General features: G+C 40.4%; 1 protein-coding gene across 4 annotated transcripts; it reads right to left on the bottom strand.

Annotated features, from left to right (window-relative positions):
• Nucleotides 1-555: 555 nt before the first annotated feature.
• TRAF6 (TNF receptor associated factor 6) lies at nucleotides 556-19,838 on the bottom strand. Of its 4 annotated transcripts, none has more exons than XM_075188325.1 (7): nucleotides 19,742-19,838; nucleotides 8,154-8,484; nucleotides 7,043-7,193; nucleotides 5,983-6,141; nucleotides 5,080-5,154; nucleotides 4,393-4,470; nucleotides 556-2,600 (listed from the first exon to the last, which is right to left on the bottom strand). In XM_075188325.1, the coding sequence occupies exons 2-7, from the start codon at nucleotides 8,450-8,452 to the stop codon at nucleotides 1,686-1,688; spliced, it is 1,677 nt and encodes a 558-aa protein (XP_075044426.1). In that variant the 5' UTR covers nucleotides 8,453-8,484; nucleotides 19,742-19,838; the 3' UTR covers nucleotides 556-1,685. The 4 variants fall into 4 exon arrangements, with proteins under 4 accessions (XP_075044426.1, XP_075044425.1, XP_075044428.1 ...); XM_075188324.1 differs by having other exon boundaries at nucleotides 19,738-19,834; XM_075188327.1 differs by lacking the exon at nucleotides 19,742-19,838 and adding an exon at nucleotides 19,635-19,656.
• Nucleotides 19,839-20,547: the final 709 nt, after the last annotated feature.

Below are 20,547 nucleotides of genomic sequence, written 5' to 3'. Positions count from 1 at the left end.
TACGTGCAAGTGAAGCCCAATAGGGGGCGCAGGCTCATTTTAGCCACGCCCTTTCTGCCGATACTGTATTTTGGTTCCAAAACTTTATTTGCAAATTATCCGCCTACACAAGACAGCTGCACAGTATGCCATTATATATTTAATATAAGTAGACATCTCTTTTAAAGATCTAATAACACAAACTACCCTCTGTAAAAATAAAGTGTTCTGTCTACTACCAAATTAAAGACTTGTGGGAAGCAGACATATGGTAGCTTCAGCCACAAGGAGAGATATCTCCAGGATGTACAGCCAGCGAGATGTCTACAAATCGTTTCACCCGATCCAATCATCTTTCTGCCTTACGGATACAAACCGGCTTTTTGTATTGATGTTTTACGTGCGCTCCTGAACCTAAGCTCTCCGAGGGGATAAGCACATTAGTTCTGCAACTATTTCGCTTTGTAAAGAAAATATATTAAAAACCAAAACACAAACGGCAAATATTTTTCCTCCTCTGAGCTATACGAAGCAATACTTGGAGTCGACAAGACAACAACAAAAGTCAGCAGCCAGTAAAATATATATTTTGATTTAATTACACTGTACAGAGTAATATATGGGCAGAATAGCAAAGTTCTTACGCCTCAAGCGATTGGTAGATTCCTGCCACCTTCGCAAATACATAACAGGAACATTCACATTACAGTCACCTCGGCTTCCTGGTAACTGCTGGACTAAAGCAATAAGAATTTGGAATATTTGTCTTTATAAGAGGAAGAGACCTAAAGAGATCTATAGTTGTATTTAATACCACAGTGTATGAGCTCTAATCCGCAGTGACCAACTTCCATTAATATAAATCCTGTTGACGAAGGACTGACAATTAGAGCAGCTGAGATCGAAATAACTGTAAATCCAATATAAACGTCAGACATCCTACGCTCTGATTACTGGAACTTGTACTAGAGATTTGTGAACGTTACCAGTACTTATTTCTATAAAGCAATTTATATTATAGGTTTAGTGGCACTTTAATATCTGATTGGTTGCTCTAGAGTTAGATGAATTATTATATAAGCATGCCAAGCTTTGCGGTTTGTTCGTATGTAGTGCACAACGGGGAGAATGCGAACTAAGGAAAAAAAACAAAAGCAAAAACAAAAATCTTTGGGGGGGAAATAGCACAAAAAAAAAATAATAAAAAAAAATATATAACGTCTGAAGATTAATCCAATAGAAGTATATAACACGTACCCATTACCTAAGCATCCAGGATATTGCAGAGCTGAAACAATATTCAGCCTGTCAATTAACTAGGAACTAGTAACATCACAGAGAGGATAATACGCCTCAGAGGGCGAGAACTGACAGGCAGGAATATTGGTTCCGCAAACAATATGTCTGCCTCCACTGTACGTTAATAATGGGCACATTTTAAAAGGCTGCCAATTTATCAATTTCAGTGCTATTATTTAGGAAAAGTATGACGTAGTCCATGGTCCGATCCCATCCACGAAACCGAAAAAAAAAAAAAAAAAAAAAAGTCTCACTGAAAGAATATATATTTGTCCCAGTTTGGAAATATCTTGATGCTTCGGGTGTTTCTAAACAAAGTCCTTAGCTTTGTGGGAGACTATATGACATGTATCCTGAACGGATAAAGTCTTGTAGGGAGAAAGCTGCGCACCAGTCCTCGGGAATACCTATAAGATGGCGCCATCGGCGTTGCGCGGCTGGACGCCCTCGCGGCGCGGGCTGTTGAAATCCCCTTGAGTGGTTACAAGACAGCGCACGAGCAGAGTGTCATTTTTAACGTACATCCGCTGCTTCAGGGCGTGGAGGGGCATGAACGTAACATAACCAAAGCCTTTAGGGTTTCGGGGCAAAGTAGGCCTCTGAAAGGCCAGCAAGTCTGGTTTGGTGTCCATAACTTCCTCCTGGTCCTGAACGTTGGACCCTTCCGACTGGTCCAGGATAGAGAGACGGATCGTTCCCTGGAAAGGCCAGTGAAGCAAGTTGTCAAACTCGCCCTGCATGGTGTGCACGAAGAGGGAGATGTAGTTGGAACAACGAGGTGCGTTGGGAAGTTGAAGGTGTAGCCTCAGGCAAAGCTTATATCCTGGTTTTCCTGTGTAAAATCCCGGACTGTGGATGACCACCGGCCTCTCCTCCTCCTGGTTCTTCAAGAAGACACTGAAATTGTTGATCTTCCATACAAAGACCCCATTATGTTGTTGGGCCTCCACCTCTACGAGCTTGTCCTCCAGTGTACGGATTGTGTGTTTCAGTTCCGTAACGTAGGAGGTCTGAGTTTCCATTTTGGCCATTAGCTCCCGAATCTGGTGGTCTTGTTTCACCAGGCGGGCCTCCAGCTGTTCGACGGTCTCCCTTATCCGCCGAGTTTCCTGGCTAGAGTCATGTTGGGAAGTCCCAAGGGAAGGCGGCACGGGGATTACAGATGGAGGCCCAGGCTCGAACTGGCTGGGGTCCAGAGACATGTGGGCCATGTGGGAGATGGGTGTAAAGGAACTGCTAACGCTTCGTAGGGTCTGCGCCATCATCCGCATGTGAACCTGCGTAAACTCCTGTAGGTGCCGTGCAAGATCGTTCCTCTGCATCTGGGGAGGAAAACAATGTCAGTCGGTTTATAAACTTTACATCCAAAGAAACTGTAAAGTGCTTTATATATGCTTAGAAAATGGTCTCAACATAAAAACACCACAATGAGACTATATGACCATTTGCTTATATAAAATTATATGTGGAACGGCAACATCCTCAAAAAGAAAACTAGATGACCCTAGAATTAAATCGGCCGGTCACAAAAGCAATAGTTACGTGAGGATCCTCACCTTGGCACAGAGGCGCATCTACAGAATTTGCAGAGGGAGCAAGACTATTTTGTAGGGACGACGACTCTGACTGAACACCTACCGCAGCCAATCAAACGCGGCTGACTCTGTAAAAGGGTCATTTACAGAAGTGTAAGAGCGCAGTGAAAAAATGCCGTTATTTGGACACGTGTCTGTATTTGTAGACTTATTTTTGGAAGCACTTATGGGTCAAAACAGCACCTTCTGCGGGTGTTTGATGGGAGGAGATGGACGGATCGGGGCGTTACTTGCAGAGTGTGGGATAGGCGTACAAATGCGCCCACCTGCAAAAACAAGTATTTATGTTTCCCCCAACAAAAGGGGGACATGGGAGGTGCTGGAGATAGTTGTCCTTACTTTCAACACAATGCCTTTTCAGGCTACAGAAGCGCATTTCGACTACTGAAATAAAAAACTGCAGGCAGGATGGACTTTGAAGTGACCTTTTCATTCTTTCCACCATAAGAATCTCCAATACCACAATAGATGCGCTAAAAGCCTTTGAGAGAATAGTAAAAATCTACGCTTCCACGCGTTTCGCCCTTCTGTAAATGACCTTTGATGCCTGAAGATTATACTAAATATAGGGAGGGAAGTTTTTAGGAAAAAGAAACAAGGTGGACATCTTTTATAACACTGAATGAAACACATCAGACTTAAACACTCACTAATACTTTAAGAGGCAGATTTTGTAGCTTCAGGCAGTAAAACGCTGCCCTCTATTTTGACAAGTTTTCCAACACTTGAAGCAGAGAAACATCCCAACAGCATTATGGTCAATGCCGCCGTTCTGCAACGTTTTTTAAAATTATGTGCAGTTTAGGTGCCAAACACTGCGCCCAGCAGCGAGGCCAAAAAGTTCAATCTTGGTCTGCTTAAACAATAGAGTTTTCCCGCTCATGCGTTTCACTGTGTGTTTTTTTTCAATGGTTCTCTCTTTGTCACCCTCCCACAAAGAGCAGACTTGTACAGTGTCCAGGATACTGTTGCCCCGTGGACACGGTCCGCAATCTCTACCGTGGAATAATGTAGTGTAAAGTGTCTCTTGGTGGTCTCCAAAATGGAGCACCTGAACGACAAGTCACAGTTGGTGCCATATTGTCTCTGTTTTTCACCTTGGACTTGACAGTATTCTGCTGGATATCACAAGTCTTTCAATTATTTTAGTTCTTTCCCCTGTCTGCCACCTTTAAATAACAATTTCTTGGATTCACTTTGAATATTCTTCAGTCTTCATGATGAAGCACTTATTTGGTAATGCGCTAACCAACTGGGGTGAAACAGTAGCTGGACTCCAATTATTATGTGATCTCTGAAGGTCCCCGATTTCATCAGGGTATACTTACATATATTAACAAAAGAAGTTGAATACATATGTAATCAATTGTCTGTTTTATATTTGTAGTTAAGAACAAGCCTTGGGTGTAATTTTTTTTTTCTTGACATTATAGTATTAGTTTTCCATCCTACAGTAGTTCTCTCTGATTCGCCATATAGTAACAAATTGCTATGACGTATTAAACAAATAAAACGTCACCTTTTCTGTACATCCGAATTGACTATATATGCAGGGAATCGGGGCCTTGTTGCAATCCATATCATAGTGATCCGCCATCTGAAAATTAACCACAAACTGATTATTCGAGTTTCATTAATGGGTTCTCAAGTCCAACAGTGTACGCCAAGGCTTATAGTCTTTATAAAGGCACACTTACTGGATTGCTACGAGTGACTTTTGTGAACTCGCCAGACTTTACAAAAGCAGAAACGATCACTACCCATCCTATTGCAAAATGCTATCTGGGAGAACCACCATTTTTGATCAACAAAGAGGAAGAGTCAAAAGTTAACTTAACTGACAATAGATATTAAGAAGGTTGCCTATTGACCCTTCATAATTAAAAGGTTAAATCTAGCAAACTAAAGTGCACTTGTGAACCACTGGACTAAAGAGATTCCTAAGGGAAAATAAAAATGAACTCTGCCTGCTAAAAAAAAAAAAATAAAAAAAAAAATACACTACTTGAAGCTAGTGAAAGTAGATTTAATATACTGGTTGATACGGTTCCTCCTACAACTTTACTAAAGTTATCTGAAGGTGAACACATTTAGGGTCCTACTTGGTCACCACTACAGCAAATCATACTAAACTAATGATGGATTAATATTTTATTTTAACCTGTATGGTACAGAAAGAAATCGCTGTTAAAGGGGAGGTTGATACCTGGTTTCGGACAAGATCGCTGGTCTGACAGTATTCACAAGTCACGTAGGCCAAAGGGCACGTCTGCTCGTGTGTCTGTATGAGGAGGAGGAGGTAAAAGAGAATGGCTGAAAGTTACATGTAATCAATTTTAACATTTAACCTCACTGCAGAACATACCACCAATGCACTGTTGGCTCCAGGGCACGGCAGACTACACGTTCGGAAAAAACAAAAACCCACCACTCGTTTGCAATAAATAAATGAATTACAGACACCGCTATCACCCACAAGTTAAAATAACAAAACATTTGTGTAAAAATAGATTGTGCGCGTACAACATGCATGCCGGACGTTGTGTGAAGTATATATGATAAAGTGTACTAGTGCATGCGTCTTATATGCCATTGTTCGCATGTCTAATGTGTGCCGGTGTGTGTTTGTTTAATGACCGTCACTGTTACCAGTGTTACCCTAGAATTGTGGTGCGTCTTATGGTCCAAAAAATATAGTAGCCGTCACTATTTTGACATCATTATTTATATTGTGCACTATTTATATTGTACTCACTTTAATAAGAATATTTATTTGCTATAACCAATACGGTCTGAAAGCTAAACGACAATTCTCAAACTCAACAGGAATCTATGTCCAACTTGGCCCCACATGTTTCCAAATTAGATAAAGGTCACTGCCCAGTGCTGGGTTCCACGGGACACAACTAATGCAGACGGCAGATGAGGCCATATACTGAATAACTGGACATTGTCCATCTTCTTTATAAGCCAATCTTACATTAATATCTCAGTTCTGATCAGGATCCAGCAGTCTGTGCCCACGTGGCTGCAATTCTGACCAGCTGAGACTAAGACGGAAGCAAATCACCTCCAGTAACCGTAACTGCTATAGAGTAACCGGACTCACCGACTTCTCCTCAAACGGCATGGTCATGACGCAGTTCTCGCAGGACACCTTCCGCCTCGGACAGTCCACCTCCATATGTTCTCGCAGCTGGCTCCGCAGGAACGGATGTTGGCACTGTGTGCATTCCACGCAGGCAAACGGACAGGCTGCCTGGTGATGCTGCAGAGACCGACAGGACACAATAAAACTAAACGCCTACTCTTCGTACTAACCGACAGAAAGGCTGATGCACAAAACCACCCAGTCATAACCTAGACAGTCACCATTTTCTCAGCTAAAAATTGCCGCACAAACCAAAAATACTAGAAAAAAAAACAAAAAAAAAAAAAAAAGTTGAGTGTGTAAACGAAATTAAATATACAGTAGTGTTATATATCTCTATCTGCAACAAAATTCACGCACCAAGTGAAGCGAGATGGAAGTGGGCACAATTTAAGGATACCGTTGCGTAATTCCTGCTCTGCTCTCCAGCAACGCACAAAAAACGCACACACGTGTTTTCCGTGCGCTAATCGAATAACGTTAAATGAAAAGGTCATGTGCACTGCGATAAGCAGAACTCAGTTACTTCAACTGGCTGAAATCCTGCTCAATGCATGAAAAATAACCTGCATCTTCATCTAACTGATAAGGGGTGAGTTTATTAAAGTAATAGACATGTATTAAGATCCGCAGAGGAAACGGAGATCTTAATATTAAGCTCCTAATGTGGAGGGTGTAGGTTACTTCTATACAATGAAGCTGCTGAGCAGGAGACTTCAGGAATGTCTATAGATACATATGGAAAAAAAAAAAAGGACATTTATTCCAAGAACAGATGAGTAAACAGAAATTTGTGCAATAGATTATCTATACAGAAAAGATAATTCCACCGTACTCAATATACACAGCAATAACATGCATACACAGTTAAATTATAGCGTTCCATAACACAGGAAATGGTTGAAAGGAAATTTAAATAAGAGATGTCAGCTCTTTATAGTGAGACCTAGCACAGATACTAGACAGGATTTTCTATAGTGTTGAGGCATTGTTACAATAACGCTGAATATCTGCTGACCTCCAGGTTCCTCAGCTCCATCTTAGCATAGCAGCCCTGGCTGGGGCACTTCACAGTCAATGAAAGGATTTCCCGTTTAGCAAAGTTATCTGGGAACAGCTGGTTTTCCAGAAGCGGATCATTATCCACGGGACATTTAGGGCCCGCGTCCCTGGAAAACAAAACATTCGGGCATAAGAAGAGCAAATTACATTAAAAGAGCAAGCCAAAAAAAACCACACACACAATACAATAACCATAATACAAACTATGTGCTTCTATGTTAGCAAATAAACGGTAAAGTTCAATTATATTTGTACGTTTGACAGAGTTTTCAACCCATTTATGTCTATGGAAAGGCATTATTTATATACCCAAAAGTGTTATTCTGTAGATTTCCCACTGACTTCTATAGCCCCATTCATTCATTTCAATTTAAAATAAATAGGCTATAGAAATAAATGGGCCATAGATAAGCCAACAGAGGAACACACTGCAGTTTTATTATTATGATTATAGTCATTGATGTGTTAGGCGTCACTGTGCTCTGTAGTAGTAAAGAAAACAGGGACATACATGAAACAGGTGGCTTAGTTGTTAGCACTTCTGCCTCACAGCACTGGGGTCATGAGTTCAATTCCCGACCATGGCCTTATCTGTGTGGAGTTTGTATGTTCTCCCCGTGTTTGCGTGGGTTTCCTCCGGGTGCTCTGGTTTCCGCCCACACTCCAAAAACATACTAGTAGGTTAATTGGCTGCTAACAAATTGACCCTAGTCTGTCTGTGTGTGTGTGTTAGGGAATTTAGACTGTAAGCTCCAATTGGGCAGGGACTGATGTGAGTGAGTTCTCTGTACAGCGCTGTGGAATTAGTGGCGCTATATAGATAAATGGTGATGATGATTATGACATACAAGGTAGACGAAATAAATGCAGACATGCACAGAAAGGGTGGGGAAGTTGTTTTTCACCTTTTCCCTCCAGGGTTACACGAACATATGAGCTTTAATAATATGATTATAAGAGGTGTTACAATTTCTGTGTGGTGTCAGCTGCAGAGAAGAGGGGGACAATCTGGAGGGGACGGGGTAGGATCTGCTTGTACAGAATACAGGCCCACGAGTGTGACCCACCTGATAGATTTTACGATGCAGGCCTTACAGAACCGGTGCCCGCATGGAGTCTGCAGGGGCTCCCTTAGCGCCATCAGACAGATAGGACACTCGTACTTGCTCTCCAACACGGGGTCAAAATCCACGTCGTAGCCTTGCGTCTCCTCCATGAACAGGCTGGAAGGGTTCGCGTCGGGGGTCTCCACGGTCGGGCTGGTGACATCATCCTTGGTGTTCATGCAGCAGGCACTCGCCATGGCGGCACAGCAAGCGTCGTCTGAACCCTGCGCCTCAAAGCTCCACGAGTTGACGAGACTCATAGTAACGTGACCACGAGACGTCTCCGCACCATCTGATGGGAGTGATAACATTAGGAGTGTGGATTAGTCAGAATGGCTGACCTCCTGTAATGATTGCCGACTGCGTAACTACAAGTCCCAGCTTGACCTGCCAGGCTGTCTTCTGTCCTTCCACCAGTTCTCTACCCATATACATCATTTTCTCTACACCCAATACATAACATACACTATCATTTATGTGTGACAGTATCGAATGCTTTAGAAAACTAAAAATACATAGTAACAGTTGCACAACCAAGATGCACTTTAAACTTACCTGCTAATAAAGGCTGATTATACTGGTTAGACATCACCAGCCCTTCATGAAACCAGATTGGTTACCAAATAATGGTCTATAATATATCAGAATAATTTACAATGGCTGAAGTCAGGTTCGCAGGTCTAAAATGTCCTGGTTTTGATTTCGTTCTATGACGACAATAGGAGTCACTGAGGTTGCAGACTCAGCAGTGCAGGAAGCCCGGCCAATAGCGTGTGAGGGGTGGAAGAGCAATCTGCACTGTGACCAAGGTCTCGTTAGATCTGCTCACACGCAGAGCACCACAGACCAACATAAGGAGACTGAATAAGCGGAAAAAAAGGCAAAACAAAGCTATGACCAATTATTACCTCCGGTAATTATCCGGACAACCAGAAAGAGTCAACGTATGAAATAAACAAATTAAAATGTGTCTTTTTGTACAGAATGAGCCCTTTAACCCCACATAGCCAGGGTCCTACCTTTATCTCGGATCCTCATTCAGGAACTAGAAGCACGGGCTCTGAAGTAAGTAATATTACAGCCTAGGGCTGCTGCATATACCCAGAGCAGTCACTTTATATACTACATCAGGGTTTCCCAAACCCAGTCCTCAAAGCTCCCCAACAGTGCATGTTTTCCATATCTCCTTGCAGGAGCACAGGTGTATTCATTACTGACTGACACATTGTAACAGATCCACAGGTGGTCCTAATTATGTCACATGTGATCCTGAAAACCTGCACTGTTAGGGAGCAAATATTACAATGTATCAGAACTCTATCAACGTGACCAGCACAGAGCTCTCACTGCAGAGTCCGTCACTCATATAAAAACAGTGCCAAGAATGTTTTAAGGTTCTTAAGTTTTATGGATTTGTGAATCTGTGCGTGAAAGTCCAGAGAGTCTCTACAAGAGCCTGCGCCGGTGGATACTGGACTCTGTCTCCATGCACTCAGTCAGGGGAACCACAAACTGTCCTAATGATCTATGGGTGGGATTATCTTTTACATCAGCCCAAGACTGAAAAGCCCTTTAAAGAGTAAAATATAATAATAAAGTGAATCATATGAAAGTGCATTGAATCCCTTTCTTGTCGTTCTTACCATTAGTGCACTAGTAGTAAAAACAAGCAAACAAAAACAACCCCCATATCATATAAACTGGCGACAGGTCTGCTTTAATAAAAAAAAAGAAACTTGCAATATATGCACCAATGTTGACACATGTAACCTTCTGGAATGTAGCAAGTGGGACTCTGCTGACTGCAAACAAAATATCAAGAACCTTCCGGTCTACAAATATACACTGCAGCTTGACCTCAGAAGTAGAGGTAAGAGCTGAGAAGATCACACCGTTATACAGAGGACAATGGTTTCATAGACGAACGGTTACATAAGAGATTTAGCAAAGAAACATTGAGCAGAATTTGAAAACAAATGTGAACCACTGAGCGCAGATCAGAGTCATCAAACAGCTCAACACACTCGTCACCTCCTTGCAAGCAGTGGAAAAGATCACTTACTTCTTACAACCAATCATACTTTAGCTTTCATTTTCAAAGCCATGCAAGAAAAATGTTAGCTATATTCTGATTGGTTTCTCTGGCTTACAGCACCGTAGTACACATTGCAAAATGTTACTAAGTAATGTCCTATTTGTACATGTGACTCACCGAGTGTTTTATGGGACATGGTAATAGCGTAACTGGTTTATACATTACACTATGTCCTCCAGCATCTATGCTAAACCCGCACTCATTACACTAATGGATGTGTCCACTCCGTACATTGATCCTTACTGGCATTACTAAACCCTCACACGTCTAACACTATGTACTCACTGTATCATCAGACCAATACACACTGCACTATGCCCACAAATACAAACATAAAAATCACTAGACCCCACCCGACATTATGATCCCTATTTTCTATACTAAAATTACAATGGCCCCCCCTACCCCTCCTCCTTACATTAAGGCTGGGTACACACTACTGTGTTTTCAGACGATTTTCGGGCCAATCAGATGATAAATGACCGTTTGATATCATATTCGTGTGTACGCTCCATAGATGAATCATTATCGTCCCAAAGCACATCGTATCGTTTATTTTAATGTTATAAATGGACTGTAAAATCTTGTTTAAAGATGGAACAATGTCGTTCCAATTCTGCAGTGTGTAAGCACTCAGGACCAATAGTGTCCATAGATCTCTATAGAGTGTGCAGAGTCTCTTCAGCCGATGGTTATAACAGATGAAGAGCACAGGTCTGAAGGTAAATGTGTAAGAAGTGTTTAGTGTGTACACAGGAATCGGCTGCTGATCGGGACTTTCAGTCGTCAGTAATATCATTAAGGATATGGCATAGGGAGAAAATCTGTATAATGTGTACCCAGCCTAAGATCAAAGCACACTACAGGAAACACCAGACATTACTTTATACACATTACATGGACCATCTCCACTCATCAACAAGACTAAGTGCTACAATGTGAACACAATGAGAGAGATTTATGGAATCTTTACAACAGGCGGATGTGCAGAAAAAGGTGCTGGCAGCAGTTTCCATCCATGTCCTCCTCGTGCCTTTCCTGTGGCCAATGTCGGCGACATTGTACCCCTGCCCCTGAGTTTCTGCACAGCCAGTACTCACAAATGCCTACACGTTAAAAATGCCACGTCTGCTTATTAACTAAATACACTAGTTTCACGAACTGTCTTTTGTTAGCCTCACTATAACTGTAACGTCTGACCAGAAATCCATAGACTTCACAAACTTAAAACCATTTAAACAGACTGAGATTTGACGACAGAGTCCTATTTCTGCTTTTACAAAGAATTGCTGTATTTTTCCATTGAAGAGACGCACACAGCTGAGTTTCAGAACAGAAGTAAAATATTTAGGAAGATACAGGACATGGGAGTGTGGCAGGGGTAAGAGACCTAAACTAAAATGTTGCAACCAACCCCTTCTAACAGCTTGTGTATCATTAATTCAGCTCATGCAATAGGGATACAGAACAGAGATGATACTACAAGAGTTATAACAGATATCTATCTATATCTATATTTATTTTTCTCCATATAATACAAGAAGCACCATGTCATAAATATGCATATATCTAAATAACACTAGTTATATTGTGGCCATTTGATGAACAATAAGCTGTGTTGATACAATGAATCGCTCTCATCGCACTTCCCCTGAAAGCTTTAACATTCCAGAACCTCTGTACTCTCTAATCCTTCTTGTCCGTTCCATACACACAGTAATGTTGACAAATTACATTCAATATAGAAGAGAGTACGACATAATAAAAAGGAAATGTCTTAGGGACCCAAAATAAAAATTAAACTGTGGCCGACGTGAAAAAAAACAACAAAAAAACCGTCAGCAACTAACGAGACTTTAATACAGGAAGGCGTACAACTAAACACACCAACTTACAGATACACACAATAAACTACAGATACATTGTAACATTAAAGTTACTTCTCAGCCACCTAACACGATGTCTGGATTATATTAGATAGTATTTATAGGCTTGTAATCTTGGCTTCTACTCCCCCCAAATAGGTATTACTGTGTTTTGAATACGATAAATATTTTGTAATGATTTTGAATTATTTAGTAAAAAAAAATAAAAAAAAATGTAAATATTTAGAAAATTATTTTTATATTTGCGAGACACTTAAAGCAAAACAAAACAAAATACCCAAATATTTTATATTCCAACAAATCATAATCTTAATTGTAAAACATGACCCATCTACATCTCCACATGCAGTTTTGAAAATGTAGCACCATACACTTTGTAGTATAAGTTCCCATTAAGGATTACCTGCCATAGAGTACATAGATAGTCTTACAGCATAAGGATATTTCCCTGAAGGGGATCTCTGTACTTACACAAGACTCGGGCAGTGGAACACTCGGTACATAAATAACGTGTTCAACATGTCTGCAGTCACTGGGAAATTCCAGAACCACTTTTCCATCAGGACTCTGGGAAATAAATTCCCAGCATTCAAGTGACATGAGCAAGCACTAAGCCACCGGAAGAGGAATGAAAGGTTCATTCTACACATTTTATGCCCTAGAACACAACCTTCCATGTTAATCAGTTACCAGCTCTTGACAAGACACATACTCAAGTTCTGTCTCAATGCAAATATCACAAGACCCAAGACGTGCACATCTTGAAATACTTATTTATTGTCTGTGAAGTGTTAAATTCCTACACATTATAAAAATGTGGTCAATGTACAAAGCAGTTTAGAGAGCCTTGCCTTCCTGGCTGGTAGAGAATGCTGGTACTTGTAGTTCAACAACAGATATAGCTGCACATTTTCTTCTACCCGAACGAGCGATTTATGATCTGATACAAAGAGGACTTTGTATCAGATATGGGTACTACTCTGTAGTTAAAAACATCACCCTTTTATCAAGACAAGATCCACTTGTACAACAATAGGGGTAAAATGTCCGTCGCCAATGACAGTCGCCTCTCTTCTCCCCTGATCACCTCCTCCCATGCGCATATCCAAGACTTCGCCCGCGCTGCCCCCCTCCACTGGAACAAGCTCCCTCCCTCCATCAGAACTTCCCCCAATCTGTCCAGTTTCAAACGGGCTTTAAAAACCCACCTTTTTCGTAAAGCCTTCCAGTCTCCCACCTAATTACCTTCCTTTTCTTCTGCCTCTTCCCCTTCATTCCCCTTCCCCTATCCTCCATTCCTCCCTCTCTCCCCCGTGTCTCTCTGTCTGTCTACCTTACCCCTTAGATTGTACGCTCCTTTGAGCAGGGTCACCCCTCCTCCTGTCTCACCACTGTTAACTCTGCTCTCCAGCTACCTGGTCGTCCTCCTCGAGGACCCTCTTCCCCCTGTCCCCTCCCTCCTCTCCCCCCCGGGGGTCTCCCTATTATCCGTGCCCTCCCTCTTGGGCTCCGTCGTACGAAGACCTTCCCCTCTCCCCTCCCTTGCTGTGCTTTGAGCTCACTGAGTTACTGTGCTTATTGTTTACTGTACTGTGCTGTCTCTCCTTGTATTGTAATTTCGTTTGTCCCTGTACGGCGCTACGGACACCTAGTGGCGCCTTATAAATAAAAAATAATAATAATAATAAAAAAAATGGTTAATGAAAACACCCCACCCATGTCTAATAATAACTAAAATCCCATCCAAAACATATTTTATGCTCACTATTAAACACAAAGTACTGCCACCACTGAGATTTGGTTCAAGAGCTGATACTCTTATGAAGTCTTTAATTACTCCCTGACTGATCCCAAAATACAATCACGACCTAATGTAACTAGATATACTGTAAACCAAACAATGCCCTGCACAAATGTAGCTTTGCAAAATTCAAGTCTGACACGAGTTCTCTAAGAACACAAAGACAGAATGTTATTAAATGTGATTTAATATGACAAAAAGTCAAAATACTTAATAAATATGTAGCAACAAGTTAACATACAGAAATATAAAACAGCAATAAAAACACAGGAACAGAAAAACTATACTCGTGTCCTTTTTCATGTAAATTTCCACCTGGGGGATAGCTAAACGTTGGACAATTCTCAGTAGCAGACTTACCCCCCGAAAACTGTCAATTTCTAAAATTATTAAATTACTTTTTAAACCTATTTTCTTGTTCAAATTCTTCTCTGCATTGACAGAACTGAAAGAGGTGTGCTAGTATGCTAATCTGTTATTTATTTATTTTTTAACTCAAAAGGTTTTTATTGAATTTTTTAGAAAAGCATATTACAAACATAGAAAAGCATATTGCAAACATGCTAATCTGTTATTTTTTAACTCATAGCTTTAGATTTATGTTTGCAAATAAAGAGGGGTGAACAGAAAAAATGGGGAGGGGAACACAATTAGTAAAGTAAGATAGAAAGTGCTCATTGTTAAAGTATTTACAGCAGTTAACCATCATAGCAAATTTATTCAGTAAAATAAACATACCATTGATGTCATTTTGTCCATTGGGGGGATGCTCCTGTGGAATACTTGAAGCCAATGGTTTATTCTAATCTGTTTTACAACCAATTAATTGCCCCTTTTGTTCAAGAACAGTTCTAGCAATGGGTAGTAAAAATATATTGTACGTTTCAGAGATATGGCATTACTACCACTGAACATGGTATGAATTTTGCGGCTATACATATGAAACATGATTAGATTATAGTGGAGAGATACATTATACCAATGTGTTGCAGCCACATCAGTCTGATTAGAACTTTATGATAATAAAAGTGAAAGTCCAGGAACAGCTCTATAATCAGTGGATATTGTGATATTATACACAGATCATATCAGTCTTGAACTGTAATCTGGCCTATTAAGCACCAAAGTGGTGGAACCTGCTTGGTCCCTTATTGGACTTCAAAGCAGCTTATACCATTGGCCAGCCAGAAATCTATTGATTAACTGTTTCTATCCCCTGTCCCTAGCAACTTATATTGGGTGATCCTACAGGAGGACATGATATGATATTATGACATTTCTAAATACATTTTTTGATTATCTATTCCTACATATTGTTGCTATTTTATGAACAATGGTGATATATTAAACATGTTTTTAATTATTTATTGACGGAGATATCCATCAGATTTAGAGCAGAGCCAGAGGTTACTTCTCTCTTTGAAATTACAGTTGAGAGTCTTCAGTGCCCCCTTCCTCAGGCTGCACCTCAATATCTGAAGATATTTGTGATAAAGTCTTTAAAATTCAGGTTTGGCTTCCTAGTTGGACCCGTCTAGCGCCCGTGGGTTTTTATCATTTATGTTTCCCATAAGGATTATACACTGAGCTTGGAGTGACCCAAATATGGTCCTTACTAGATGAAGGAATTTTAGCCAAGCTTTAATGATCTTTGGGAGTCATTACTGAGAAATAAAAGAGGGCCGACTGATAACATTGCATCTCTACGTAAATAACCAAGGTGAAGTGACAGGAATATGGCCCAATTAAATTACATTAATTCCTTGTTTGAGTGAGTGGCTGGTATACATGGAATACACTAAATTGACTCGCTTGTCAGTAAATGCAGCTATTTTGACTACAGTCGCAGGAAGGTATGGGGTCATTAAGACCAATAGCTTCCATCAATATATCCGTTTATGTGTTTTTACTACTAGTAAAAATAAGATGTTTAACACCAGTGGGTAATGTCATCTATATATAGATCATCTATTTACATTTGCTATAAAAACTCTATTACATACCAGAGAGTAAACTGGTATGGTTACATTGTGTACCCCTAGCTCTGCCAGATCTATCATTTATTTGGTCAGACTACGGAATTTCCGAAACATGTCAGGTGCTAATGACAGATTCATTAATTTGGATTAAATTACAATGAAGAATAAAAGATATTAAAATAAAAAAACAAACTGTAAAATATAATCACTTCCATGTCCGCATCACAAACAGGGCCCTCTACAAAGTGTTCTATCCGTCTCCGTGTGTCATATCTGTGCACCTCTTCAAAACCCATGAGCACAATGTGACAATTTGGTACTTTGTAAATGCTGGTTAGTAACATACATCAAGTTGGATGTACAAATTTAATTTCACACAGAGGTGCATTTGACACCACAGTCTTCCATCATCAGTGTAACCACACATCACTATATTCTGCTATGGGGAAGGGAGGAAGTTACTACTTCCACTATACAACTAGCAGTCTGTGGCTTCCTGCAACAATCATGACACTGCCCCGGTCCTCCTCTGCTGCGGTCATCTGATTGTCTAATAAATAGAGTAGAGGATGACGAGCTGAAGGGGAGTACGATAAGGTTCTCAAACCCTATAACAACAACAAGTTAGGGGTCTATTACTCAGATGATACTGCATGATAAAGATTAGGATTTGGACATTAGTTTGTGATTTTTTCTTTGGCTACTGCTCCAACATGGCAGCTAACACTTAATCCAAACAGAGAACTAAAGTTATTTTTGGCTTTGTTACAACCATTTATAAGTAGAGGCCAAACACTTCCTTTGATTATAATCCGCTACATATTTCTTGCTCAAAACAAACAGATTAAGCTTCAGAGAACAGACGTCCATATAGTACAGTAGGTGAGCGTGCCATCGTATTTACATGCAAACTTTGCACTTATTACTGTCTGTCTTCCACTAGACAGATGAAAGTTTAGATGGAATATCAGTATACGTTAACCTATAGAGGGATAACAATACTGTATTTAGGTAAAAATGTGCACAAAACTACAGTAATCACACAGCCATTTGTGTATATCTGTCTAGACATTGAAAACAAAGGTCTGACAGGATGCTATAGTTTAATTAGTCAACCTCATTGAGTATTGTTTGTCATGCAATATGCACTGGACATCAACAACGGAGAACAGAAGAGGGGAACGCCAGTAAATTATACAAAAGTATTATATCCAGGTTATAGCAGTATAATTTTAGTAGGGTGTCAGGACAGTCTGGCTCTGTCCAGCTCTATAATATGTTAGAACAGAGTGATCCCCTGAAATATTGTTGTATTTAAAAACATTGGGCCTGATTCATTAAGGAAAGAGAGGCTAATAAATGGGTATGTTTTCTCCTGGACAAAACCATGTTACAGTGCAAGGGGTGCTTATTAGTTTATTACTTTGCACATAAGTTAAATACTGACTGTTTTTTCATCTAGCACACAAATACTTGATAGCTTTATTTATGCACTGAAATTTAAAGTTGATCTAGGACATGCTCTACTCCAACTATAAATCTGTCCACACATTTTAAATTAACCTCCCCCTCCAATGCCACATGGTTTTGCCCAGGTGCAAAGTTACACCTTTTTTCAGCTTTACTTTCCTTAATTGTCCCATTGTCGCCCCCCCCCCCAAAAAAAATTTGTATATTTTAGTCTCTACCACAATAAAAAAAAAACAACAGAATTGAAATTTGAGCACAAACCAGATGCAGTTGTAAACTTTGTAGCCTGTCGCTATATGACAGTCAGTCTCTGCTGATGGCTGTAAGATGCCAATTCATGGTAAAAGATTATGTAAATCACAATTACCAGGACCCCTAAAACACAAAAAACAAACAAACCACTAAGAGTATAACATGATAACATAATAATACAATGTATTATGTACCAGATATAAACTTGCCATAAACTAGTGATGCACGACATAATATACTAACAATGAAGACACCAGAATAATCGGGAAAAGAAAAAGGTTTTGGGATTGCATGGCGAGGATATTTTTATATCCACTACCCCTCCGTTCCTTTTCCGACAAGTAAACAGAAGAGGAAGAGCAATGGACATGGCCTTATAGAATTTGCAACCTTTACGTCTGCTGCTAATCTCTCCTTGACCGACACAAACCAGGGAACAACACACCTTGATACTTGCATTGGTTTGAATATAATTTTGCACATACACCTCACTGTTGGGCTGATTCATCTACTTTCTGTGTGGTGTACAGTATAATAGAAAAGTATTTCAACCTCATGAGTACAGCATTCAAACATACAGTATATTTCAACAGATTATACAGCACTAGAAGAGTTACTGCCAATGACATTCAGTAGCGATACTGAGCTGCTGGATAATACAAAGGGATTATCCCTTATTAATCACTCATAATCTCTCACATCAAGTGCTGCAACTACCTAATGGCTGGTCTTCCCCTAAGCAAACTTTCACCCCTACAATATATTCTGAATACAGTGGCTAGACTTATTTACTTCTACTGATGTTCTGCTAGTCCCTACATTGAATTACTGTACTTTATATAAACCAATATATAATACTTCTGCTAACATTCAAAGGGGCGCATTTATTAGGCTTTAAACCATGCGCAAATGGCTCTTTCAATACGGTTTAGACATTTGTAAGTACTATAGATATATCCTGCGTTAGGCTAAGTATCGCATTAAATCGCAGTCCTTGGTATTCTCAATGGGGACTGCAGTCTTGTCCAATTTAACAATCTCCGAGACGCCTAGCTCTGTTCTGCCCTATGGGGAGGGATCTACAGCAGCCTTCGTTCTCTCGCCTCCGTTAACTAATGAAAATAGCGCTGCGCCTTAAAGACTACAGGTTAAATCATGGAGTTATTGTTTAAGTCATTGCCTGGACACCCTCTTATAGGATGCTCTGTCCAGGGATGGATTTTTAAATAAATGGCCAAACATCCTACTGACCCCCAAACCAACACTGATGTGTCTATCACACAATTAAGCACAGTTTCCCATTACAATCCGGCTAGGTCAGTATTTAATATAGATTGTAAGACTGCAAGCAGGGTCCTCTTACCTCTCTGTCTGCTATTACCCTGTCTTGTTTTATTGCTGTGTCTGTTCCCAATTGCAAAGCGATACGTAGTACTCCGACGGTATATAATTAAATATCATTATTAATGAGCAAATTCACAACATGAACAGTTTACAGACTATGCAACTAACCATATAACCTACCCTATAAATCACTAACATTAACAATCATGATTCACCCTATGCCAGTAAAGGGATGTACCTGCATGTAGTTACACACATGTAGCACCAAGATAACACAATGTGAAGTAATAATAAAGGTCCGAGTCCTAAATTACTCACAACAAAATGGATCATAAGAATAATATAAAATCCCTTCCATGGTGTTGGAACTAACATATGATTAGCACCATAATCTTTATAATACAGTATAAACATTTAGCCAAGTATTGTGGCCATAGTATTATTAACAACAAACACAGCAATAAAATAGCAATGATAATATTAAATATTAGTAGAATATCTTATATAAAACCTGTGGTGACAATAATATTATAGTTATATAATAATATAGTGATTTATATAGCAGATAAGGTAGGTGTTAGAATATAATAGTGTTTCAGCAGTAATATAGTTTACCATGGAGTACAGCAGTACTAACCGGTGTCCTGCCGCCCTATGCGGGTAACGGGGTGTCCCACACACCCGTGGGGGGGAGAGGACACCCGTCACACAACATCACTTACCGAGACCGAGGTCTTCTCTCTGCCCTTTTAGTTTCAATATTGACCCGACTTCCGGGTTCAGTTTCTGCTTCTAGGTCACAGGGACGTCACACCCGGAAATTTCCAAAATACAGCCAGAGTGACGCCCTGGCGCCACGCGCATGCGCCGTGGCGGCCGGCTCAGCCTCGGGGGACCTAATGCGCATGTGCGGTAGCAGCCGGCTCAGCCGTGGAGAACCTAATGCGCATGCGCGAGGGCCGCGGAAATCATAATGCGCGTGCGCAAAGAGAAAAGCTGCAACCGTTCTCTTTTGTTGATACAATTGTATCAAACGTTTTCTGCCATCCAGGTATATTTGTGTTATCAGATTCTAATAAGGGTCTGAATTCTAGGAAGTGTATCCTGCGCTTTAAACCTGCCAAGCTGATTCAGTAATGATGTTGGTCTGTTTCTATTTATATTATTACATAGTATAACATAATCTATTAGTTTATATAGCAACACTAATTCCGCAGCGCTGTACAGAGAACTCACTCCCATCAGTCCCTGCCCCATTGGAGCTTAAAAATTTAAATCCCCTAACATACACAGATCAAGAGAGACTAAGGGCAATTAAATTGCAGCCAATTAACCTTCCAGTATGTTTTTTTTGGAGTGTGAGAGGAAACCAGAGCACCCGGAGGAAACATACAAACTCCACACAGATAAGGTCATGGTTGGGAATCAATTTCATGACCCCAATGCTGTGAGGCAGAAGTGCTAACCACTGAGCCACTGTGTTGCCCAAAGTTGTCAAAGATAGTTGTCAAAGTGTGCCTAATTTACA

This window comes from Mixophyes fleayi, chromosome 10, assembly GCF_038048845.1.
Source record: "Mixophyes fleayi isolate aMixFle1 chromosome 10, aMixFle1.hap1, whole genome shotgun sequence".
NCBI lineage: Eukaryota > Metazoa > Chordata > Amphibia > Anura > Limnodynastidae > Mixophyes > Mixophyes fleayi.
The sequence above is the reverse complement of the archived record's forward strand: the minus strand, read 5'-3'. Positions and strand labels throughout refer to the sequence as shown.

Coding starts and splice junctions, on each gene's coding strand:
- TRAF6 (XM_075188325.1), bottom strand. CDS start 8,452: ATGAGTCTCGTCAACTCGTGGAGCTTTGAGGCGCAGGGTTCAGACGAC. Junction 7,194..8,153: donor TGCATCGTAAAATCTATCAG/GTGGGTCACACT, acceptor TTTGTTTTCCAG/GGACGCGGGCCCTAAATGTC. Junction 6,142..7,042: donor TGGAGCTGAGGAACCTGGAG/GTCAGCAGATAT, acceptor CGGTCTCTGCAG/CATCACCAGGCAGCCTGTCC.